We start from the raw sequence: 26,550 nt of genomic DNA, 5'->3' as shown, positions 1-26,550 counted from the left end.
TTGCTTGTTACAGTTACTTACCTATTTATTTTTGTTTTAATCATTTCCTTGCATTGAATTGCAAAGCATTTTGGTCAACACTAGTCTTTGAAAGTGCTCTATAAATAAACAGACTTGACTAGTAGTCATGACGGATATATTTTTTTCAGCCACAGTTACTGGCCTGCTCTCTTTTCCTTCCTATACTTCCTTGACACGCCATATGAATGCAGCTTTGAGTAATTCTTAACTCAGTGGTCAAGGAGTAAACTGAAACTCAAAGAGCGAGTTAGACAGAAGCAGACAAACAGAGCAGCAGACATGGGGAGACGGTGACAAGGCAAGAGCCGGGAAAGTTGACCAAACCAATCAATGGTCTCATCCTCTCTCTCAGCCGGTTCCCAATATGACATTTTCCACTGGAGCGGAACAGTCCGTGAAAACAAGCTGTGTGAGCGCAACAGTACCAGGCTTTAACATTTCAATTAGGAAGCTTAATAATTAACAACACTGGAACATCCCTACGAAGTTGAGGTTTGACTAAGGTGCCCCCTGTTAACTGTGTATAGTGTGTACTGGGAGGCCAGCACTTGCCTTGTAGAGTTGTTGATATAAAAGAAAAAAAAAAGAAAAAATCTCTCAAAATCAGTGTTAATATATTTGATATTTGCCCAAGGGTGGCACTTAATTAAACTCAGGGACTGTAATCCATTGTTCCTGTATTGAATTTAATTCCTCAGTGAAATGAGGTAAGACATAAGAGCAATATCTTTGAATTTAAATATAAAATATTAATGTTATCTTTTTTGAAAGCCCCATCCTAGGAAAACATAAAAATATAGAGTAGAAAATAGAAATACTATAAAGGCTTAGAGTTGATTCACAAAACGACTCAGTTAGGTTAACAGGTATATGACACGTTTGTTTTTTGATGGGAGGAGATATTACATTATATTGATATTATTCTGAGTAGAAACTGCAGATGTCCTCTCCTCTAGAATGGAGGGAGGACATACTTGGAGGATGTATTTGTTCTCCAAGTAGGTCTTGTCTACATCACATTTCTTCCTAAATGGAATGGCAAGAATACATTTAGTCTATAACACTCAGAGGAGGAGAGCAATAGAGGCAAGCACCCGAACCATTTGCTTGATTCAATAAGACATAGTGTTCAAAACAGACATAACCGAATTCCTGCCCTCTTTGCTCTCTCCGTGGTGTTGCTTATAAGAGAGTCTAACCAGCGTAGAAATGCACATTTCATTTTCTTTTTCTTTTCTTTTGTTCTCTTAAAAAGCTGAGGTACATGACGCACTAGGCAGAGCATCTGTTTCCAAATTAGACTCACCTTAAACTGCCAAGAACAGTTGTTCATGTATGAGTTACTATATGCAAGTACAGCATGGACATGTTTGCAGGTACTCCTAATTTTCCTAAGCCTCATTTATGTTTCTGCAGCCCTGCTCTCATATGTTATCAGGGTTTGTTTCTGTTTCAAGCAGTTCGTCTCTGCTGCAGTGCAGGACAGGTAGCTCTGGTACTCCTTAGGGGATATGAACTCCTCTGCTGACGGAAAAGTTTTTTTCATTTTCCCCTCTGCAAGAGCTCTAGAAAAAACTAAGTTTACAGAGCTGCAACTCAGCTAAACTGGAACAATTCCTCCACCTTTAACTTTAACTCTCAATGGAGCTGCTGATAAAGGTGAATATAATTAGAGAGGTGGGTCACCTGGAGGTGAAGCGGGCAAAAGTTATAGAGTTCACTAGTTTAATCTCACAACAGCTTGTGTCTTTGACCATGCCAAAGTGTCTGGCATGATACTGACCCCTGTAGCAAATGTGACTCTGCTGCTGGTGTTAGACTGTGAGATGGATAAGAAAGATAATATTTAAAAATGTACACTGTCCAGAAAAAGCTCAAATCTAGCTGATCGGTGCTGTCAAATGACCCATAATAATAATTTCTCTTCCTGATATTTTTTCTTGAATCTTTTACGTTGCAAACATTGATAGATTTTAGACTAGGTGAAATATGGTACAAACACTGATCACGATAGAAAATTCTCTCATTAAACTCTGACATGTTGATAAGTTACATTGCTCAACAACACACTAACGACCAATCACATCAGAGAAACAAAGCTACTTCTAACCAATCATATATGGCAGTCTTTAAACAGACTGTACATTTCTCAAAATACGCACAGCAGGGTTTGTTGAATCAGTTGAAAAAGCCACATGCTACTGTTGGCACGAGAGGCTGATAGTTAGACAAAGAGGCTGATTATTCACTCCCAGGAAACTTTTTCATGTTGACACAGTTGCCATCTGTTCACCAGTTACAACCATAAGTGTAAAGACTTGTTCTGAATAAATATGATAAGGTATGATGTAAGGTATGATATAATATGATATAAGGTCAGTGGTGTGGCGGTACGGTACTTCAGCTGCTTAAAGTCGTGTTCGGCTATAAAGTGGATGAAACTGTCCTAAAAGGGGAACAGATTACTTACTGGTCACGTACAGAACACTGGTAAGTAAGCTAAAAACTTATGTAAACAGAAACGGGAAATACTACAAAGTCAATTTATCATGCCATTCCCAACAAGTAAAGCATGCAGAGTGCAAGCACTCAGCACTCTTACCATCAACCACTCTTACCACTCGGCAGTCGTCAACACCAGTAATCAGACCCATCCCCTTGCAACAGATCTATTGATAGGGAGTTTATAGCTCAAGGTCATCTGTGGAACAGAAATACTTAATTTCTATAGTGACATTGTCACGGCCCAGGTGGTACTGGAGAAATGATTTGTTGTTGTGTCTAGGGGAACAAATTAACACTATGCCTTGTGGCTATACCAGCCAGGCGTCCTGTGGTGTGCTTCCAACCACGCACTGACTTTGTTTCAGTTCATTTGGGGTAACGCATACACAGACAGAAACAAAACCAAATCACTTCACAGGGGAGGCTTATAATTGTTTATCCATCAAGATCTTAACAAATGAGTCACTGCAGCTTCAACTTCCTTGTTGTTTGTGTTTTCTTCACCCTCTCTGCGTCTGCCTCTGACCGGCTCATATTAGATAACACCCACCTTTTTGATGTTCGCCAACCAATCAATAGGAAAAATGTGACCATGACAATATATACTGACTGGTATGAGAAGAATTATCGTGCTAAATTATTTTTGCTACATCACCCAGGCCTGCATCCATCCCTCCAATTTAGTGTGACTTTTCCAGGTTAGTCACAGTGGTGGTGATTTATTGCTACAGCACATAAACACTGGTTGTATTTTTTCTTTGTGTGACACACTTCTGTTATTTCTGTTACACCCTGAGTGAAATGCAACCCATGTGTTTGTTTCTAACTACTTTGGAAGCAGTGTGTTGCCATTGCCCTTGCTCAATGACACTGGCAGGATTATTCATAATCAACTTGTATTTTTCTTGGTGTGAAGAAACCCACGCAAATGTGTGAGAACATTTAAATTCCACACTGAAAGGCCTGAAGGAGCGCCCTGCTTTGAGGCAACAGTGATAACCACTGAGTCACTGTGCCACCCAGCAGGCTGGATAAAATGGACACATACGTGTTTGGAGGTTGGTGATGACCGTGCCGCTGGTGAGGGGTCCTTTGGTGGCGTAGAGGGCCACAGAGTAGGTGGTGCTTGGCTTAAGGTTCGACAGCTGGTGCTCCTGTTTGTTGCCTTCCACAAGGAATGTATCAGCTGTCACTGGAAAGCAGAAGTAAAACACCCACAAGGTTTAGATGTTTACTACATTAACACCATCAAGCACATCTTCTGTTTTCAGTTTTTTCTAAATAGATTACATTAAATCTCTTTGAAATGTGCACCCCAGCATGGAAACATGGCAAAGCCTACACTGTTCAACCGCCTTTGGGATCCTTTTCAATTCACAGCATTTCTACACTAATTATGCTTTTGGTGCAAAATGCTTTTGGAGAGTACATAAGGCACAATGATGTCTTTTGTACTTAAATATGACTGAATACTATATAATATATAATATGTAACATACCCAAAATACAAGATTGCGAAAACATTCTCCAGCACCGATCTCATGTAGTTTATATTTCCGAGAATCATTTGAGGCTATTTTCGCGATATCTTTCTCATCAATTTAACAGGGTGAATTCAGATAAATCACCATTTGATTACCAAATCCATTTTCAGTCATAAGAAACTGCCTTCAAATTGACTGTGAATAATGTTTTCTGAAGAAAATAATTTTGTTACATGAGTGTGAAACGTCAAATCAACTAGAAAAGACATTTAATATAACTGCTCTAGTGTCAAAAGGATCTTGTTGGGTCACAGAGATTTCATTTATAGTAGTTAAGACGAGAGCTGTGAAATTTCACAGTGACAGTGATGCTAGTGAGGATACATGCAAACCCTTTCTTCTCTATTTTATATAAAGTTTGAATGATTGATACCACGATGGTTTGGATTTTATGTGGGTGTTCCAGGTTGCCAATAAACATCTATTTTTGATGCAGGACAACACTCGATGAAATATGAGGTTTATTGACCTTGGTTTAATACACTGACACTCAAGGGAATTTGTCCACAACTTGCATTGCAGTTCTGTAAACCCTGACTGGGGCTGGTTTCCAAGTATGTGTCCGGCATATAGATACTGTCTCTGTATCTGAGATGATCTGGCTGAGATCCAGTCACTCAGGGTGTAATTTACACATTGACTCCTACAGCTGAGTAATACAGATTTCTGTGAATAACTCCAGGCATGGTGCAGTCAGTGGGGTCATGTGCTCATGAGAAATACGCTTTCAAAACATTTTCTCCAGCCAGTTTATAAAAGTCAGAGAGAAAATAATGGTTGAGATCAAGTGTCGTTAAACATTTGACTAGCGAGTTTAAAAAGCATCTTTTCAAAGACTAATGACTACCAACACTGGGCGAGCTGTTTGAAAAATGTGATTCCTTTGAAACTTTTTACACTTTCATATTTCAGCACTGTAGCTGTGCATGTCAAGTAGCTTTAAGCTTAATCTGTGGCTGGCTAACCAAATGTAAGTTGGCAGACATCCACTTACAGTGCATTCAGAAAGTATCGAGACCCCTTCACTTTTTTCACATTTTGTTATGTTGCAGCCTTATGCTAAAATCATTTAAATTCACTGCTCCTGCTGGGCCACTCAAGGACATTCACAGACTTGTCCCTGAGCCACTCCTGTGTTGTCTTGGATGTGTCCTTAAGGTCACTGTCCTGTTGGAAGGTGAACCTTCTGCCCGGTCTGAGGTCCTCAGTGATTTGGACAAAGTTTTTATTAAGGATATATCTGTACTTTGCTCCGTTCAGCTTTCCCTAAACTCTGGCCAGTCTCCACAGAAAAACACCTCCACAGCATGACGCTGCTACCACCATGCTTCACTGTTGGGATGATAGTGGGCAGGTGCCTGGTTTCCTTCAGAGATTATGCTTAAAAATGAGGCCAAACAGTTCAACCTCGGTTTCATTAGACCAGAGACATAACAAACATAACAAAATATGTAAAAGTGAAGTGGTATGAATACTTTCTGAATGCACCGTAGTTCAGGGAGCAAATAATAAACTGGCTCCGAGGTGCCAAGCAATATGGCTATCTTTTTCCTATCTGGATATGCCTGTCAGACATGGCTCGCATCAGAAACGTATGCTGTGTAATAACTGCAATGTTTGTGCCAAGGCTTCGTGGTTCTACCAAGCATAATGAACTGTTCTGAAAGCAAGACTAATGGGTCTATATTGCCCCGGAGGACGCATCCCGCTGATCTCACTTCTTAATGGGAAAACCTTGATGGTACCTGTCATATCTCCACATGATGCACCTGAATGACCTAAAACATATCTGCTCATTATACTCTGACTCTGCAGGCTGATGTGACTGTAGTCCGCTGTGTGGTTCAACTCAGTGAATATGGTGTTTTTCTCAGTAACAAGTTGGTATTTAAATGATACATGAAACACAATCATAAAGCACATAGACACTGGCATTGATAAAAAAAAAAAAAGAAAAAAAAAGCTGATGTGCCAAAATGTGATTTTGGGTCTTGGTAGCCAGTTTAAGAACATTTTAGTGGGGATGTGAAATTGAAATATTATCAACAGAATTTTTCATTATTTGCAACTGTGCAGTCCCAGAAATCAAGGCATCAAAAACATAGAGTTGATCTAATTCTTGTCCTAAGCTGATGGTTAAATGAATGAATGGTCATCTATTCATTGTATACTGAACTGCAAATGAATGGCAGTTCTGACAGCTTACCCTGATTGTGTGTGAGGGTCAGCACATAGTTGTCGACACTGGACAGTGGAGGATTCCACCTCAGCAGGGCTCCTTGCGGGGTGATATTGAGGGCCGTCAATTCAGCTGGCATGTCCATCGCTAGGATTATAATACAAGAAAAAATATGAGCTTGATGTTTTACAAAACAACAAAGAAAAAAAACAAAACAATAATAAAAGGCTCATAAAGTTTTATTTATGTGATACTCAGTTACATATACAATAAGACAGCATGTTCAATACATATCGCCGAAAAATTCATTTTAATCGTTTTGTTTATAAAATGACAGAAAATACTGAAAAATGCAAAATGTTCAAATGTTTTTTGTCTGACTAACACTCTGAAAGATATTCAATTTATTTTTAATGATACACACAAGTTATCACATTTAAGAAGCTGCAACCAGGGAAGGTTTATTATTATTATTATTATTTTTTGCCTGAGAAATGACTGAAACTAATTACCTCAGGCCTGCTAATAATAATAATGGTGATAATGAAAGGTGGAAAGGCTCACTGCAAAACAAAAGCCATTAGCTGCTGGGCGCTGCAGGACTTCTCATCTCAGGTATTTTTTAAAATACTCCAATAATACAAACCAACAATTTGTACAGAACCTACAACTGTGTCGTATTGGGGGAGTCATTTTGTACATATTTTGCCAATTACACCTAAACAAATCTTAAATGGAAAACCATCATTCACATTGCATCTGCGTTATAATTATAGTGACACTCTTTGCCATTTTGATCACTGTTTCCTCAATTCTACACATCAAAGAGAAATTATTCTGTCAAATAAGCAGTAGAAACTCTCACATATTCTCCGGAGCCTACTGTTTCCTCACCCTCTTCCTCAATTCATTCTTAGACTGCTGGACATGCCAAAATTGAGTTTGAATTTAATTATACCTTTAACCTCAGTGTTTCAACCCCAATTTCTCCTCAGGCGTGTTATTCTGGCAAGGCACAGAGCGTGGCAGAAAAACATAGAACTCTGCATGTGCTCCAAAGCTCTGCCCCGATGAGGTAATTAATACTGCCCTGCCCTCATCAGAATTAAAAAAAGAATTGTGCTCATTAGCACACTGAAGTGAGTCTTTCTTTTCACTGCAATAGTTGAACAAACCTGATTAAAATAATTACTTTAATTGCAAAAAGGTTTAAGTGAATTTAATGGATGTTTGCCAAGTCAATCAGATTGGCAATGGAGATGGAGTTGAGATGGCCAAAAAATAAAAAAAATAAAAAAAATAAACAGGTCATCCTCTTTCATTAGGGCCTGTGATAATCCAATCATCACTCTCCATTTCCTGATTGCACCGGTGAATCACAGGCTCGAGCCAACTACGTCACGCTCGCGCTCGGATCTGTATCTGAAAGTCAAGCTCCGGTGCTTAACATCCTGTTTGGATTCAGGACAAGACAAAAGGTTTGTGAGAAAGGAACAAAGGCTGCTATGTGACTGCAGTATGGGGCTGTGGTGCATGATGATGGGAATCTCTGCACAATTAAACCGGGAGTGTCAGCTGCCAAGAAGCAGTGAACTTACATGCTATACTGCAAAAATCCATGAATATATATGTGTCTACGAATACAGGACATTGAGATAATGATCATGTGAATATAGCAGCATCCTCCTGTGAAAACTCGATAACACACAGCAGTAACACAGTACAGCACTGACTACAGAGCAAGTGCCGATAACACAAGAAAGCATGCACACTGGTTATGATCCTTCCACTTTGTTCTGAAAGCTGTAAAACCTGAAGACGAGGGAAGAATGAATTCAGACTTCTGTAGTGAAGTGCGTCCGAAGCTTAGTGCACTGTCTAAGCCAGGGTTGTCTGAGAGAGGGTCTAATGGGCCTAGTGGTACTTTTACAGTGGCTAACTATACAAAGCGAGTGCTACAAATAATATACAGTGACTGAAGAATTAAGATTAGACAGGCTATTTTAGACACACCTGTATAACTTGGTTTCATGTGTGGGTACAGCACTTTGTTTCAGCAGCAAATATTTTAATCATGATCTCGCTTGAAGACAAATTCTAAGAATCTTATTCATTATTCATCTGTATCAAGAAAACCAGACCAATTCACTGCAGCTCACATTAATGATAATAGCTTCATTACTGTGATACTTAAAATTACTTATTCATCATAATATCTAGTGGTTACTGTTATGAAGTTGTCTACTTAGGGTAATAATGACAAACATCTGGTAAGTCAGGCTGAAGGATTTAGGAATCATCTAACTGATCATGCTGGGAGGTCTCAGCCTTTAGCTGCTGAGCTAATGTTGGCTAAAGGATTGTGATTATATGATCCTGACTGATTCTGACTGGTATTTAGTCTCTGTTAGCTCTAGCTGTTGGTCAGTACTCTGCTGCTAACTAGCTCCAACATGCCGGGCTGGGTTATTATAACAACTGCAGTCAGCCAACGCAAGATTGCTTATTGACTGATAGACCTGTCACTGTGTTTGTCTCTTTGAACCCTAAAGACATGCAATCATTAATTTCTACAAATGGAAAAGGTGCAGAGTGGTTTTCCCTCTGTACACACACTGACACCAGTTTGCAAAAACACATTTACAAGTTAACAGCCAACAGTTTATTTGATAGTTTGGCTGAGTCGTGAAATAAATGTTGATACAGTTTATATGCCTGCTAACAGCTTAGATTCTACGCTTAGTTTTATTGGAGACAATTGGTCAAGGGGATGTTGTAGTCATGGGGCATTTTATGTTTTATGGTTGGTGTGCTATAAAATATGTTAGAAAAATGCTTTAAAACTAACTATTGTTGGACGGCTGGGCTGGGAACAACCCAGCTGCGTGGGTTGGCCATGAGGTCTGTTTTGTGTTATGTCTGTGGTCATTATGTAGACTAGACTGCAGCACACAGTCCAGTTAGTAAGACACACTGGGCCGTTTTACTCCCCAGTCTATCTCTGCATCCCCTCTCATTACTGTGGAAGCTGCACTGCTTCACCGTACAAAGAAAAAAAGCAGGTTATCAGTGTGTGAGTGCGTCCTCCACATTAACCCCACAGCTACACTGAATGTGATTGTAGCACAATATTAAAACTCATGTGGGGCAGACTTCAGCCCTGCAAATATTTGGACCTGCTTCTACAGCTGCAGGTGAGCTGCGCTGTCACAGGGAAACTTTTCAATGCTTGAATTTAGATTCTGAATATACTCTGTGTGGAGGTAAATATGCTTGCTAAACCATTTATTTGAAAAGTGAGACATGGCCATGATCATTGGTATTGATTAGTTAGTTGTTTTGTGCCATTTAGCACCTGAACCTGAAGTATTCTGTCATTCATAAATGGTCCTCATGTTGGTTCACAGGGAGTAATCTTTACTGTAACATTAACATAGCGGTCTTCTCTTACGTGTGTGATTCAGATGATTTTCTCTGAGCGTGCACTCTGCAGGCACAAGGACTTAACATTATTACAATCTTTTGTTCAGTTATTCTTGGCAGTTAATTGCAGACTTGTTCCCCATCTGTGAATAATTGCTATTTTCTATGGCATTATTATTTTAACTGTGACTGAAAAAATAATGGACCACTTGGTTTAAACGATTTGATGTTGCACCTGAAATTGATTCTAAGTTAAGTGATAGCACTTGTGCAGAGATGTCGTGCTGAGACTGTGACACATGTAACAGGGCTGGAAGAATGCTAACCTGAAAAGCTCAGGCTGCTGCACACCAAAGACATGTCCAGCCTAACAAGCCTCACTGGTTTCTGACAAGGAGAAAAAGGTTTTCAGAAATGAAGAACATGCTCTTTTTACTCTCCTTTTTTTTTTCTTTTAGACTCTCATTACTAAACATTAATCACCTCTCTTACTCTAAGTCTCTATTTTTCATCTTTTCTTTTGCCTCTTCCTCTGCTTGACAACATGTCCTTTAGCCTTACATTCCTTTTTTATTTATACTTTACTTTACTCTCTGTGTTGGTTCCCTTAAACAATTATCATTTTGTCTTTCAGCTTTAATTGGGATTTTATTGGATATTTCAATAAAGCATCGTCTATGAGATATGTGTTAGTCAGTTTTGGGGGAGATTGATACTTTACTAAGGGTCCCGACACTTTGCTAACGAGCACCGTCATTAGCTCTTAAACAGGCCTTCACATGGTCCATTTAGTGTCAGCCCTCCCAAATTCATCTTAGATTAGTAGCACCTGCTGTGTTGGCAAAATTAAATACGGCTTTTTGCTTTTTTTTTTTTTTTTTCATCCCTTCTGACAATAATTGATTACAGAAGTGAAATAAGCAGCAATTCAAGTCATTACATACTTGGCCAGGCAATGTTAGATTACTCTTGCAATTCCCTATTTACGTATTGTTGTTGAAGGCGGTATTAAAATGTTCCTGGTTGGGTATTGTGCGATGAGGAAAATGTTATTTACCATTCCTAACAAGCTTGACTTTGGAGTTATGTTCTTTTCAGGCTATTACAGCCCCAAAGGCGCTCTTCATTGTAAGTACACAGGGACTGAGAGAACAGGGAGCCGATAATAAAGAGAGAGATGAGAAAGAGAGTGAAAGTGAGCGAAATAGTCTCTTTTAGCTTCTTCTATCTCACTGGATTCTTGAACCTGCTGGCTCCAGGTCTCATTGGCATGCAAACACACCTTCTGCTCTCCTCCTCTCTCTCCCGTTCTGTGCTCTCCTCGGCTCCCTCATGTGTGTGCGCACACACGCACGCACGCACGCACGCACGCACGCACGCACGCACGCACGCACGCACGCACGCACGCACACACTCACCCAGAAGATTATGCATACAGCACTGGGAGAGTGTGTTAATCTTAGGTTAGTGAAAATCTTTCACAGAGAAGAACGGTGTCTCATATTTACATGCGTGTGTGTGCAAGTGAGGTTTTATGTTTTCATAACTTAAGATTCAGTGCTAAGTTAAGAGTCTGCGAGCAGGAGAGCTGGAGAGTTCTCGCTTATAATGATGGATCGGTAAGACTGAGGGGGGAGAAAGACACGGGGAAGGGAGATTTAAGAAAAAAAGGATGAAGCAGAGAGGAAACAGAAAGAGGACAGAAAGATGGAGGATAGAGAAGAGGAGAAAGAGGAAGAGCGCGAGAGATGGAGAGAGGCATAACAATGCAGAAGTGAGAAGAAAGGATAAGGAGATAAGCAAAGGAGGAGAGCAGAAAGACAGATAGAGGAAAGTGAGATAGAGTTTGGAGTAGGTTACCAATTACTGGGTCACAGAGTGGACAGTTTCATCTATCGCAGCAGCAAAGATTGCAACCCCTGCGATGTCAGCTGTACCCTTAGATTTTGTCTGATATCTGTGTGTGTGTGTGTGTGTTTGTGTGTGTGCGTGCATGTGTGCATGTCTATTGCTCTTTTTAGTATAAATCTCCCGCTGGCAAGCTGTTGTAGTGTTGTTGTGGGAAGAACAATTGGTGTGAAAGTCTAGCAGAGGAAGAGCCATTCTTCATTCATTTTACATGGCAAATATTTTGCCCCCTTGCTGCCCACTCGCAGAAGGAACGTTTATCAGAGTAGTAGTCGAAGGAGTGAGGAGCATGGTTCCAATACAATGCAGCCCCTTATTTTACAAGAGCAGAGCATTACGGAAAATGTAACAATAAATGCCTTGGCTTTTCAGGGGACATGTTTAGAGCAAGGAATCAAGCTAGGAAAGCCTAGATGTAGGCAGCCTCCCCAACAGCCTGCTGCAAATAGAAAAAAAACCCTGCCTATAGCCAAAGCGCCGTGTTTAAAGCGGCAATAATTATTCAATTAATTGATTAGTCGAATGTCAGAAAATTAAATGGTGAGTATTTTGATAATCAACCAATTGTTTGAGTTATTACTCAAGCAAAAATACCAAACACTCCCTGGTTTCAGCTTCTCAAATGTGATGATTTCCTGTTTTTTTTGTTTGTTTGCTTGTTTTTTTGTCATACACGACAGTAAATTGAATATCTTTAGGTTCTGGACTGTTGGTCGCACAAAACAAGCAACCGCAAAACATCCCTGTGGATGTTTGTTTCACTTATTTTTCATACGTTAATTGAAAAAATAATTAAACACAATGTCTTAATAATGTTTTATTATTAGCTCCCACCTGTGAAGACGGAGGTGGTGACCACTTTGCTCTCCTGACTCCCTCTGACAGCGTTGAGACTGATCTCGTATTCTGTAGCAGGAAACAGACTGGACAAGGTGTAGTTGGTCACATCGCTGTCAATCACCACGCTGTCCACTCGACCTGCAGGAGACACCAGAGAGAGAGAAGACCGACATCAGGACATCACATTTCCTCGTGTACAGGGTATACTGCTTAGCCAGCTGGTGTACGTTTTGCATCACAGAGTAAATATTTAATCAATGCAGAATTTTAATTAAAAATTCAATTAAATCCCACTGATAAAATGTTATAATTAATTAGGTATAATAGGGTGTGTAACGGGGTGCTCTGCTACAAAATATCTTACATCCGAGAGACCCGCTACAGTAAATGGCATGTTCGTTTAACTGTAACAAGGAAAAGCTGTGTGCCATGTGTATGTTAATATATTAAACACCTTGTTATTAAAATGCACTGAAGACAAACATTACAGTCTGTAAAATATCCCCTACCTCTGGCTGACTGGTAAGACAGCTTATAGTATTCAAATGGAGCCAGTGGTTTGATCCAAGAAATAGTCACTGCGTCCTCAGACACATCTGACACCATCATCTCTTTTGGAGGGTCCATGCCTAGAAGGGGGATGATGGATAAGGAAGTGATAAAATGTGGGCAAAAAGGCCTGTAATAGACAATATGAGAGACTAAGTGTTCTAAAAGGCCTATCTTATCAGTCAATCAATCCGATTATTCATGATCCCTGATGTACAATAGGAACGCATTATCTGGTATATTATTAAGCAAGTTCAGCAATTTACATAAACATCTAAAAGAAACAAGTGCCCTTGAAAGTCAAAGTATTTCAGTAATCCTCATTTGGGTCATTTTTAATCTCCTCATTACATTTACATAAACAGACCTGTCCTTGGTTTGTGGAGGCACATGCACTTTTAATGCAAATTTGTCTTAAAAAAAAAAAATAAAACACCGATCAAAAGATAAAGAACAAAATGGCCGGCATCAGCATTGAAACCGAGCAGAGTTTACACAGTGCAAACCTCCCCCCCCCCACCTGACAATTTGTTTTATGTGTCTCCTGAGACGATCGAGCTGCCGTGGAAAAGGTTACGGTGAAAACAATGTGAGCAAACAATTAAAGTCATGGTGGGTCCTTACCAATTAGAGAAAGAAATAGAGGGATAAAGAAAGTTAGAGAGGGGATAAGAAAAAGATGGAGGAGGAGGAGAGGAAGAGATCATTTCCATCTCTTGTTATGGACAAGGGCAGAAACTTGTAAACCGACTACTCTGCTCTCTCCTCCCACTTGTAAAACAAATAATAGCTGTTATTCACAAGCACAGGGGTCAATTTTTTACTCTTGGCTTTCAACTAATTTAAATTCCACTTGTATGAAATACAGTAGCATTCATTTAAACTGTTATTATTCATTCATGCATATCTTACTAATTGTATTTGCTTTGGCAAAGGTGTCACCCAAGAATAATGGCTGAAAAATTATATTTTCTGCCGAAGCTTCCTGAAGGTTACTGAATTGTTCTGTCAGAGGTATCTAGTCCCGTTGACTGTATCCCTGTGGAAGATCACAATTCAATTTATACTGTGTAAGCTAATAAATGAATATGGCCCTCTGGCTGAATCACATTAAGACTTCCCTTTACACTGACCACAGCAGACGATTCACGGCAATATGACCCCGCTCGCCAACTACAGTTGCGGTTAAGGCTTGTAAGAAAAGCAAATGTTTCAAATGTTGCAAATACAGCAAATGTAATCCTAAAAACACAACTAATTGCACAAGGAAAGCCAGAGTGCAGTCTCTCATCAGCTCTCACACAGAAACATGTGGGATCAAAGTGGGACACCGAAGTGTAAAGACAGGTGCCAGAAATACTGTACATCTGTCTCAAAACCCCTTTTCAATTCCACCCCTTGAAATCTGCTCGCTTCCTAGCTGCCAAGGCTTTACATGAACCTGGCACAAAAATCAGATGACAGCATGCGAGTGTCTCTGGCAATGATGCAAAGTTAACATCTTCATTGTTAAATGCTGACTTCCTTCTTCTCACTATTTGTCTCCACCCCTCTCTTAGTTTAACTTTTAACAATCTCTCTTTTTCTTAGAAAAGATAAACACGTATTCTCTTTTGTGTTTTGCCCATTGTCTCTTTGTCAGGAATGTTAAAATACTGACCCTCTTCTTATTCATCCTCTTCCCAGATGAGAACAGCACACTCGTAATCAAAAGAAATGTTTCTGGGACTCCTTTTTAACACAATAAGCCAGTTAATGAAAAATTGAACGGTAATACTTTATAACATATAAAGAAAGAAGGAGAGGAGTGTGACGGGTCTTTGTGTCGCAGTTTGTATTAAAACATTTTCATAAAAAAAAAAAAAAAAAAATAGAGATAAACGATGGACAAACTGTGAGAGGAGATAAAAGAAAGGGAAGACTAAGAAGATTCATTTCAGCTGTAGAGATGGAAACAGAACTCAGTACACAGCAGAGGCAGACTCTTGCTCTTACACTAAGTTTTACAGTTAGGATTTGAGCCCTCACATTGCACCTGTCCTTCCCCTCTCTCGCCTCTCTCCTTCTCTCTGCCCTTCTCTTTATTAGAGTGCCATTTACCGGCAGTTTCTCAAATATCCCCCAATGTTTAAATAGTTTATTTGAGTTTAGACTGAACACTGGATTGCTATTCAGACTGTCTATTGACTCAAGTTTCATATTCGAGTGTGGCAAAACTCAGCCATCTGGTAACACAGAAGAACAAAACAAGGTAGGATTAGTGGTGCTGTGTCTCTAAGTCTGGCAAAGAAAAAAATAAAATAAAATAAAAAAACCTTCAAGGCAGACCTCTAATTACAAAACTCATTCTGCTGTGGCTCTGTGCAAATGAAATGCTCAAACAGCATTTTTGTGAGTACGTATTTCATTTAAAATCACTTCGTATTTCCATTTCTTACACAGATTTTCCTCCTCTTCCCTTTCTCGCTTTACCTCACATGTGCTAATTCACCACTTTCCTTTCAATGAAAGCCCCTCTTCCCAAATCCTAACCTCAGTTTTTCTCCTTCATTCTAAATGAGAATCAGGGATATTCCAATGCCACCTTTCTTAATAAACCCTAACAGTGCAACTCATTCATGAATGCAGAAAGGATTAGTCAATTAATTAGTTACTTGTTCAACAGAAAACTAATCAGCAACTATTTTTGATAACTGATTAAAGTTCTTTCACACAAACAAAAACCAAAAACAAACCACCTAGCTACAGCCTCTCAGATTTGAGGACTAGCTGCTTTCTTGTCTTGAGTGCATGTAAATTGAATATCTTAAGGTTTTGGAGCAATGTTTAGCAAATGGCAAATGGTTGGCAAAACAAGCAATTTAAAGACATTACTTCAGAAAATAAGAAACTGTGATCTACATTTTTTACACCATTTTCTGACATTTTTATAGACCCAACAATTAGCAAGTCCATCTATCTTTTTCACATTAATTGATAATGTAAAAGGCCGTTGGTTGCAGCCCTAAACATGATCTCCTGTTAAGTTCACATGTTAAGGAAAATCCATGCATGGACAAAGACTTGCATGAAGCAAGGATGCATACAGTAACTGTTTAGACAGACCTCACACAAAGCCACAGACCTTTTCTATGCTGCTCATGTACTTCTCCATGAAATCAAGCAGCTCACCTGTAGTGAGTGATGCTGTAATAGGCTCAGAGGTAACATCCCCCTGAATTGTGATTAGACTGATGGTGTACTGAGTGGACGGCAGCAGCCCCTGGACCAGTGACCTCGTCTTGGAGCCGTCCAGCGTCACCTTAGAGGTGTCGGTCCCGTCGGCAGAGCTGTAGCTCAGGATGAAGAGGTCAGCGGGCGGTGCTGGGGCACTCCACGCCACCGAAACTGAATCTGAAGTCACCTCTGACAAGTAGAGGTGGGTTACAGGTCTGATTCCTGGAGGAACGGAGGGTCCAAAGGTCATCAGGGGTGTTTTTTTTTTTTTTAAGAACAAGTACAAAGCCGGAAATAGCGAAGGAAAGAAAAAAAAACAGATCCCATCATTATTGAGATGACGGACAAGTAACTCATGGAAATGATGGATGGAAACTGTCCTGGATGATGTAACGGATCGTTAATAACACAGCTGAGAAAATTAGCCTTGGGTGTAATGTTGATGAGACAGGTGAGAGACAGAACGGACCACAATCATGTGGAAGTAATGATTTAATTGGTCATAAAAAAAAGAAGAAGAAAAAAAAAGAGAAACTAATTGTTTCCTTAATTGTCTGCCATAAAGATGAAGATGTGAAGGGACTGTTCACAATAAGAAAATGGAGACATGATGATGATGGCAGATGCTGTTGTCAGAATGTATGACCTGTACAGGCGATGATGTAATGAATATGAACCAGTGCAACAGCTGACACAGCAGCAAATGGAAGAGGATTTTAATTTAATTAGCCATGTGTTGTTGTATAAATAGCAGGTAACACTGGCTTCTCCTTTTCTTATTTATCCAGATTAAAGTCATCCTGTAGAGCTTTTTTTGTAATCAGTCATCATTTAACCCTGCATCGTTTACACCGGCCTGCATTTATGTTCTTCTCTCCTTTTACTGGTGAAGCGCTTCCTTTTATTATTCTTCACCAGTGCCCTGTGCAGTCAGCAGAAGTCTGTGTTGCGTAAACCCCATGCTGGTGGCGTTCATGTGTATCCTTGTGCGTAAAGCTGGTAAAAGATATGATACAAACAACACAAGGACACACTCATCCAAACTTTGCACCACAGCACCAAGAGCAGTCAAAAACTTCTGAAGCTTTATGGGTTAGATTTTGGAGAGTAAGGAGTAACAGTTGGTGTAATGTGATGGCCGTGGTGGTCAAGATGATATTGACTAGTCTTTTGCAGAGTTGGTAATGATTTAAAAGCCAGTAAGATGCAGCAAAGGTAATGAAGGTGATGTGTGATGAGTCACGTTCTGTAGGTTTTACTTTAATGCACTTGTGTGTGTTTCATAGCACAGAAGATGCTGATTATTCCTTAAAAAGGGGAACATTTAAAGATAAAGGTCAGTCCGATGGTCATGAGAAGTGCTACTCAGCCTGTGAAGACAGACTGATGCACTGCACCTTAAAAAAAGCACAAGCAAACACTGAAACGCTGCAAGTGGCACCGACAACAACAGAAATGAGTAAAATGATGAACAGACCTGGCACATGGTGACTCATAAATTTACTGAAACCAATTATCCATGTAAGTTTGTTTTTCTTTTTTCCTTTTCTTTAAACATTCTCATTCAGATATTATCCAAGATATTCTGTATTTGGTTGCATTTTCAGTAAATGTAAAAGTACAATACTAAATCACTCCATAATGTTAATGGATGGGATATGACAAAAACAAGCCCTGAATTTTTTCACACTGTAGATAATGAAAATAAAGTGCATTTCCCTTCATGGAAATGTTTTCTTTTTTTTTTACTCTTGCTGGTGTTAGCATTATGTATCTTAAAAAGCTTGGAAAAGAATAAGAATGAGTGAATAAATGAATAAACAAACAAATGAATCCATAAAAATGATATGTAAATGAATACATATGGTAAATTAACAAAGCTCTGTCGCTCTCTGAGTAATGTAGAGTAAAAGTACGACTGCAATCATAAATAAATGAATAAATAACAAGAGGTTTGCAGATAACTGCTTACAGCGAGTGGTCGAGTGCATATTAGTGCAGACTAAGACACAAACTGAAGGTCAGACAATGATGCCCCAAAGGCAGTCTGGGATTTACAGTTTGAGATCAAACTCTGGATTATTCACCAGGTTTTTTTTTTTTCCTGATGGTGAGTTCATCCGAGTACAGGAAGACAGATGTTGCCAATATGGCCAAGTGAGCAGTGGATAAGGAGATGACAGGTAATTAATTATTTTTCCTCTGATTCTCTTGATCTGTCGTTTTATCATTCTGTCATCTCCCCTCTCCAGATGGCTGGAGTGATGCCACTGAAGGAAACCACAGATAACAAAAAGATGATGAACGCGATGATGAGCTCTGTGATGATGACGATGAAGGTTATGACAGTGACAATTGCCACGATGATGCGCAGTAAAGAAGAAAAGAGTTGATGATGACAACGACGATGACGCTGATGATGATGATGATGCTGATGATGATGATGAGAGTGGTGAAGAAAAGCGTGACAAATCTGACAGCAGGTAAGCGGGTGCCCATCATTCTGACACCATCCTTTGTGTGACTGAAAATCACATCAAGCTCCCTTTAAAAAAAATAACAAAAACCAACAGAGCCGAGCAGATTGACAGGCAATCTGACAAACAGTAGGATGGATTGACACGAGTGTGGAGAAAAGAGAACCGACTTGTGATTGAAATTCTCAGAGAAAGAAGGTAACATGGAGCAGTGCAAGCATACTGTCATACTGTGACAGGGAAACTGAGAGAACGTGTTGTTGAAAAGGGATCAGAAGAAACAGAAACACAAATACGAGTAGATGCAAAACAGAGGTGCAATTAGGCAACGCTTGTAACAAGCTCATTAGCTGACTTGACTAATTTACCTCTGCTGATTGCTGCTTCAAAGTCTTTTATGGTCCTCCATTATCTTTTAGCGTGACTCGCCTTACCTGCTGCCACACTTTGGTTCATTATATTCACCATTCAGCTTCATTATGCGCCACTGTTGTTCAAACTGTTCTCTGGCTCTGTTCTCTGCACTAATAGGCTGATCTTTCATGTCTTTATCCTGAGCATGGGAAACACTCCGGGAGGGAATTTTATTTAACTTCGTTTGATAATTGAGTGGAGCAAAGTGAGAAAACTGTACTGCAACCTTCATGCTCTTTAGGCAAGTTGATATCAGCTGTAGCATAGAGAAATAAATGGGAGGGTTGTTGGTATTTCACAGGGAATTATCTCATCCTTGCTCCCATTTGATCATCATTTGAGATGTATCTCTTAAATAAACCTGTGTTTTATGGATGCCTCCTATTAACGTAAAATCATCTCTTTTGAACTAAAGTATCACTATTAGGGTGTTTCTGACTATAAACTGTGAATGTTGCTTCTACCTGTGAAGGCGTCTATGGTAGCTGCAGTGCTCTGCTGTCTTCCTCTTCTTGCTGCTACAGTGATAGTGTACTCAGTCCCGGGCTCAAGGTCTGTCAGTGTGGTGGTTGTTACATCTTTAGGCACTGTCAGCTGGAACGAGAAGAAGCAGTCAAACATATATTTAATGGGATTTCTCTGCACTTTAGGAATGACTCACAATATAAGGTCACAGCCTTGCTGGTCCCTTTCAGGATGAGAGTAGATACTTCAGTGTGCGGTACACACCTGCAAGGCAACTTGTATGTTATATGTTCTTCTGTTCAGTTCTTTACCTCAGTAGTGACTCCAGAGGAAGATGTGTAGGTGACCTTGTAGTGGTCGATGGGACCCTGTACCACACCCCACACCAGAGTGATGGTGTTGTCTGTGGAGGCTGTCACTGTTAAATCCATGGGCACATCCAGACCTAACAGAAGAGAAGCATGACTTCACTAAAAGCACAGGTGCTATGAAATATTTTCAGCAAATATGCAAAGCACCACCCCAGCATTGAGGCAGACTACTGCATGAGCATATTAAGTGTTACCCAGGAGAATGCACCTGAGTGGTTGCACACCAATGGGGTGAGTTACTCACGACAATTTAAGATGTTACAAGACATTTTAGGGACCTTCCGCCAGACAAATGTCCTGTGACTGAGGCGCAACTACGTGGGACACAATTGATTTTTATCTTTATCATTTCCTCCCTTAAGTATAAAAATGATGTATTCTTCAACTGATCACAATCAACTGATCACAAATAAAAACCTGAGACAAAACAACAGATATCTGGAGAAAAGCAGATTCAAATGATGCCTTATTTATCTATTTGTCTTTATTTATTTATCACTTATTTATTTTTTCCTCTATTTGGTTGAGCCAACCCAAAAAGTCATTATCACATAAAGTACATCAAGCCTCATACTATTTATGTAATTAATACACAATTTATGTATTGACATTAAATCTCAGGTTATGTTCTATGTTGTTTTCTGTTGTATTGTAGATCAGTTACTGTATAAAAGTGCTAACACTTAGCTGATGTAGAAAAAGTGGCCTATTGAAGAAGGGAAGATGCAGTAAGAAGCAGATGTTTCTAACATACCTTCATGTTACTGTGCACAAAGCAATCATGTCTTAGCTTCTCCTCAACCAGAACACACAAAGACATAAATATTAAAATGTGTCCTTGGCTAAAGTCGAGACCTGCTCAGATGTTGCATGTCACATCCTCTTAAATTTTCTCACGTAACTTGAGTTGATGTAAACATGCATTGATTCACATTTTCTTTTGGCATAACTTCAGAGATCTGCCTCAACATTTTAACAGAAACATAACTGTTGCTATTGATCACTACATTCATAAATCATTCAGAGCTTCTGTTGTACTCTTATCTGCTGTGTAACCTGACAACAAAAGAAAAATCCTTTCTCATTAAAATTTAATAGTTCGTTTCCAGGAAGTTCATTTCCAAAAGGAACTCTATATCAACTTAACGTCTGTATTTTTGTATTTGTTGTGTTCTAATGTTCTTATGTTCCTGCAGCAACTTGACCCAACTTGCCCAGTGAATCACCATGGTTTAATACTCATCTAATCTTCGGCTTCACTGTTTGCCAGAACCTTCAATCTTTTTGCAGCTCCTTGTCAAATGGAGTTTTTTTTTTTTTTCAGAACAAGTAAAGCCACTGGTGATGGAAATTACGCTTTCAGGTTTCAGCACCTCGCTCTTATAGTACCATGAGCGCAGCTGTGTGCCGGGCAGACAGGAGGTGTTGTCATATTATTTAAAGCTATTTCAGATAGATGTGATAGACTTAGTACATTTTCAATGTTTAAAGAGAGTGCACAAAATAGTTGGGTATAAAGAGCTTGCTCGTAAGGCAAGTGGAGGCATAATTTTGCGAAGTGCATAATACCGTCATGCCATTAAAATGACTGCAGCTGGAGGAAAGTTGTGCTGAGCAGTTGGCGTGATGGGAAAGATTAGTGAAGCACCTCCTTTCGCTGACATTTCAAACAGCGGGTGAATTGGGGTCCTTTTTTCTTTCAGCCAAACAACTCAAAACACAATAAAAATTCAAACAGCCGATCAAGTACGGAGGTAAAGAGAGGGCCATTAGCAAATTGGTATGCATTATTACAGCTTTAAAATGCTGTAATGGGAACTTTGACCCAAGCCGGCAACATAAAATAGCCACACACCTCTCTGCTTAAAACAGCACAAGTCTTGCCAAAATCTGATTTGCTTAATTTCACTAAAACGGCTTTTAATGGTTGGAACGAGAGCGCTGACCCACAGCACGAACTGTGAATTACATGTATAATGACAAATGTGCCAGCAAGCCTGCTGTGATGCTGAGATTTGCAGTACAACACTGTGCAGCGGTCCACTTAGTACACTGCTGCTGTGGTTTGTCTTACATGCATGAGTGGATCACTGGCTTTTTACAGTGGAGTATAAACAGCAGTTCACTCACTGGTCCTGGCGTTCATTGTTGCCGGTGTACTCTGGTTGCTGTCTTTCATGGCAGAGATGCCGATGCCGTACTCCGTGCCTGGCAGCAGGTCTGAGGCACAAAGACAAAGAGAGAACCGGTAACTAATTTAACACACAATATAGCAAGAAGAAACATCACACAGGGTTGTTTCACACTCTCCTCCTCACACAACCTGCATGTCAATTAGATGGAGTTTTTCATAACAGCCCAATTAGCTCTACATCGGAGATGAGGTCTTGGCAAATTTACATGTACATCACTATGATTTGTGAAGAAAACAGCTTTTTTTTTTTTTTTTTGCCCACTGCATAATTGATCAGTTTCAAATCAATTTTGTACGTCCACAATGAGCTTCTCAAGCTACAGGAATAAAGATGAAGAGATGAGCAATGATAATTGAGCGAGAGTGACAGAGATTATTAGAAGAGAAAGTGGGGCAGAGAGAAAATGAGAGTGACAGAGAAGGAATGAGAACATTGATTGTAGTGGCTGAACAGAAAGACACAAGGACCTTTTGCTTCTATTCTTATGCCGGCCATGCCCTTTCCAGCACTGTGGCCTTTCAGAAAAAATAACCCACCCCAGCTGACCCCCCCTTTCTGACAGCCTTTCAATATCCCCGCAGGATAACAAGCATTTCTGCAGATACAATCAGTAGCCCGTCAGCCAAGTGTTAGCCCTGCAGATAATCCTGCCATGTAAAACACACAGGCACTTCCCAGCTTCTTCAGCACACATTAGATGCGTTGTGATAAAAGTGACGGCATCAGCAAAAACACTGCGCCCAGCCAAAGAGGCCTACAGATGTTGATGATAAATAATTCAAGCAAAATTGAGTAGAAAACCCAATAAATGGAAGATGAGCAACACATCACTCCTCCTCACTCACCTGTGAGAGTGGTCTTCGTGGTAGCTCCCTCATTTCGCGGTACAATGACTTTATCATACTGATCTCCTGCTAAAGTGCTGTACACCACTTGGTAGCCCTCCACCTACATTTAAACATACACATGTAAACAGTTATAGCACCTAACCGAAAGTAACATTTGAAAAAATATTTTCGCAGCCTTAACAGCTTCAATTTTTTTTTTTACAACGCATCGCTGACGGTTGATAGAATAAATGGTTTATTTTGCCTCGCCCAGTTTGATATTTGCCTCTCTGTCAGCACTCTGCAGAATCATGAGGATGAATAAATTTGCAGTGCTAACAGGCATCAAGACAGACTGCCTTCATAAGTCGGGGTGTGTAGTTAGTGAGCCCTCCAAATATCACCGTGACTTCTGAGTGAAACAACATGATTTATTACAATTTAATTCAGAGTCAAACATTCAGTTATCACTTGCACCCAGTGAGGTTGTTCCATTGCTATTATTGACATTTACCAAGCCGACGGATGCAGACCCACCTGTTTGTGACGATAAAGCGCTCGAGGAAACGAGAAACAGTTTAGAAAAACAGGAGGAGTTAAAACCTGCTTTAGGGCAAGTGAGCAGGAAGGGTCAAGATGGGGTGGATAAGGTTAATGATAGTCTACTTGTTATTTTAGTAAAAACACATAATTAAAATAAACTTAGTGGTATAAGGGGCACCTAAGGTACTTCAGGATAGTCCAGCACAAAATAACCAAACGTATAAAAGATTAAGTTTTTTTTTTTTTTTTTTGAGGAGTACAGAGATATATTCAGCAAAAATGTACTAAATCAAATGTATTCTGTGTATTTTAGATTATTGGATTATTACTCATTCAGGTAGAGTAAACAGCTTTATGTTGTAGCTGGTGAATGTGGATCTTATTTTAGATACTCTATATTCTGTTGGATGTTTTAATCTATTAAATTGCATAATATTTCATGCAGCATGCTCCTCGTTTGTTTTGCATTTAAAATCTTAATCTGCAAAGTAAGTAAAGTTATTAAATAAATGTAGTGGACCAGAAGTTCAAAGACCAATAAAACTGAAACAATCAAGTAAAGTACAACCATCTCAAAACTGCGCTTATGTCCAATACCTGCAAATGTTACTCAGCCCATATCTGATTACCTCAGCCTCACTGTTATCCCATTCAAGTTCCAGGGTGGTGGACGTCTTGGAAACGAGCCGCAGGTTCTTGGGGGCATCGATCTCTGAGAAGAACGATAAAGCTGACAATGTTGGGGACACTGAGACCAATTCTAAGGAATTGTGAACAAGCAAACATCAGCAGTTTAAAGCATCAGACAGATTTGGTTAGTGTCAAACTGTCATTCAACTGTGCAGACTCAATCTGTACATAATATCATATAAAGCATAGCAGAGCATCATCAGTTGCCACACATCTCCTCATAGAATATAAAATATATCCTGTTAGAAATTTTCTGCTGGTTTTACTTCATTAGAATAATCCTGATGTAGATATTATAGATATAGATTTTACTCTAGATGTGGTTAGGGTTAGGGTTTAGTAGTAGAAGTAATGTCATTTTGATGAAGTAGTTTGCACTCAAAACAAATCAGGACGATGTTTCCACAAATAATGTGCTTTCTTCTGCACAAACTTTATGGGAGAAAAAAAAACAAAAAACACCTTGAACAGATGCTCACTACCATATCCAGTATAGATAAACAGTGCGGTATGCATTGGGCCATATGTCATCAACTGTTCTATTCCTGGAGGCAGGCACAGGATCACACACACTACTATCACCACATCTGCTTGCTGTCAGACCTCACCAGTAGTAAATTCAGTGGAAATGGATCCACTCTCGTTTCCTTTCCTCACACCTCTGACAGACACCTCGTAACGCGAGCCAGGACGCAGAACCTGTGGCACCGAAAACACAGGGACAGTTTGGTCTGTTTAATCTCTTTGCATGGATTTTTCAGTTTGTTTTTTTTTTTTTTTGTTTTATCTCCAGATACAGAAGGCAGGCAGATTAGATTTAACAAGAGCACGAGACGTGTCACACACACACACACGCGCGCACGCACGCGCACACACGCACACACACACACACACACACACACACACACACACACACATGTTAGTAATACTACACTTGTGAGTACAATGTAATAACCCCAAAGCCAACACTCCATTCAAACATAAACTGTTTAAGTTGTGAGGATTGGCTTTCCCCTGATGGCAGGTGAGTCCACATAAAGTGTCTGTATGAGATCAGATCTGTGACCTCATGACATGATAAATTACACACACACACACGCACGCACGCACGCACGCACGCACGCACGCACGCACGCACGCACGCACGCACGCACGCACGCACGCACGCACGCACGCACGCACGCACGCACGCACGCACGCACGCACGCACGCACGCACGCACGCACGCACACACACACACACGCCCACACACACACTCACCTGCAGGGAATACTGGCTGAGTGTGGGCTGGAGACGGAAGGTGGTCCGCGGCCCCTCACCTCCCACGAGGCCGTAACGCAACACGATCTGATCGATCTTTGCTTTCGGTGGCGTCCACTCCACGAACGCCACAGTGTCTGACACATCGCGCACGATCAGCTGAGTGGGGCCATCAATCACTGTGAAAGACAGGCATATGATTATTGAGTGTCCTGTTGCTATTGTTATGAACAAAGCTGGGTCACTGGGGAGTAATCACTTCGTAAACCTTGCCATCTATTGCTGCCATTTTTTTTGACTAGGGCTGTGTATTATTTGATATCTTATAGCAAAACTCTTGAAGTTTTGTTAGATACCAGAACATACAAAAATAAAGAAAAATGCTAATGCCAATTTCCTGAAGCCCAAGGAGATGTCATTAAATAGTTTGTTTTGTCTGACCAAAACACAAATACTCAGTTTCCTGTCACATAGGTCAGTGTTTTGTTTCTCATGCTTTGTGACCCCAAAATAAAGCAGTGCCTACTAGGTTTTGACCTCTAAACTTCATAATTGTCTCATCTGAATTCATTTTTGAGTTCCAAAGATCGGAAACTATTTGATATTTTTACAAAAAAAAAAAATCAGATGCATTAACAAGAGACATAAGATAAAAAAAAGGGCAGGAGCAAATCACTCAATTTGCGAAGCTGGATCTAGATAATGTTTGGCTTAAAAAATGATTTAAAAGATTAATGATCAAAACAGTTCAATCAGTTAACTAATTGATGAATCAAATAATGTTTCACCTCCACTTTGAGGAATTGAAACACTTGTGGACAAAGTCCCATTTTTCTTTCAACTAAAGAAAACTAAGCTTAACTTATCAAATGCTAAATATTGTCCAACTCTAAGCTGCTGTAAAAGAGCTTGGCCTTAATAATACACAGTCTTGGCCAAATTATGATTAAATGAAACAAAATCAAAGAGTAAGTTTGATGCCAACTTTTGGTTTGAACACATTTCAGTCAATATTCACAGGGAAGCCAAAATGGGCAACTCTAAATGAAAGGATGAAAGTTCATGTCGGTGCTTCAAGCTGTTGCAGCATTGCTGTAGATGTGGATTTGTTATCAGAAAAAAG

General features: G+C 39.9%; 1 protein-coding gene across 2 annotated transcripts in view; it reads right to left on the bottom strand.

Moving 5' to 3' along the window:
• The window catches only part of tnr (tenascin R), an 89,146-nt gene that overhangs the window by 25,701 nt on the left and 36,895 nt on the right, over positions 1–26,550 (bottom strand). Inside the window, exons 11-22 of one of the 2 annotated variants that reach the window (XM_022768757.1) lie at positions 25,428–25,606; positions 24,776–24,866; positions 24,107–24,207; positions 22,953–23,055; positions 22,043–22,132; positions 19,853–19,986; positions 19,541–19,670; positions 16,141–16,407; positions 12,930–13,049; positions 12,415–12,558; positions 6,277–6,396; positions 3,575–3,718 (exon numbers count right to left, since the gene is read on the bottom strand). In XM_022768757.1, coding sequence (XP_022624478.1) covers positions 3,575–3,718; positions 6,277–6,396; positions 12,415–12,558; positions 12,930–13,049; positions 16,141–16,407; positions 19,541–19,670; positions 19,853–19,986; positions 22,043–22,132; positions 22,953–23,055; positions 24,107–24,207; positions 24,776–24,866; positions 25,428–25,606 — 1,623 coding nt within the window. The remainder of the gene's footprint in view (positions 1–3,574; positions 3,719–6,276; positions 6,397–12,414; positions 12,559–12,929; positions 13,050–16,140; positions 16,408–19,540; positions 19,671–19,852; positions 19,987–22,042; positions 22,133–22,952; positions 23,056–24,106; positions 24,208–24,775; positions 24,867–25,427; positions 25,607–26,550) is intronic. The other variant, XM_022768756.1, reaches the window with a different exon arrangement.

This window comes from Seriola dumerili, unplaced genomic scaffold (genome assembly GCF_002260705.1).
Source record: "Seriola dumerili isolate Sdu_G_001 unplaced genomic scaffold, Sdu_1.0 BDQW01001821.1, whole genome shotgun sequence".
Taxonomy (NCBI): domain Eukaryota; kingdom Metazoa; phylum Chordata; class Actinopteri; order Carangiformes; family Carangidae; genus Seriola; species Seriola dumerili.
Note: the sequence above shows the minus strand (reverse complement) of the source record. Positions and strands in the feature narration are given on the sequence as shown.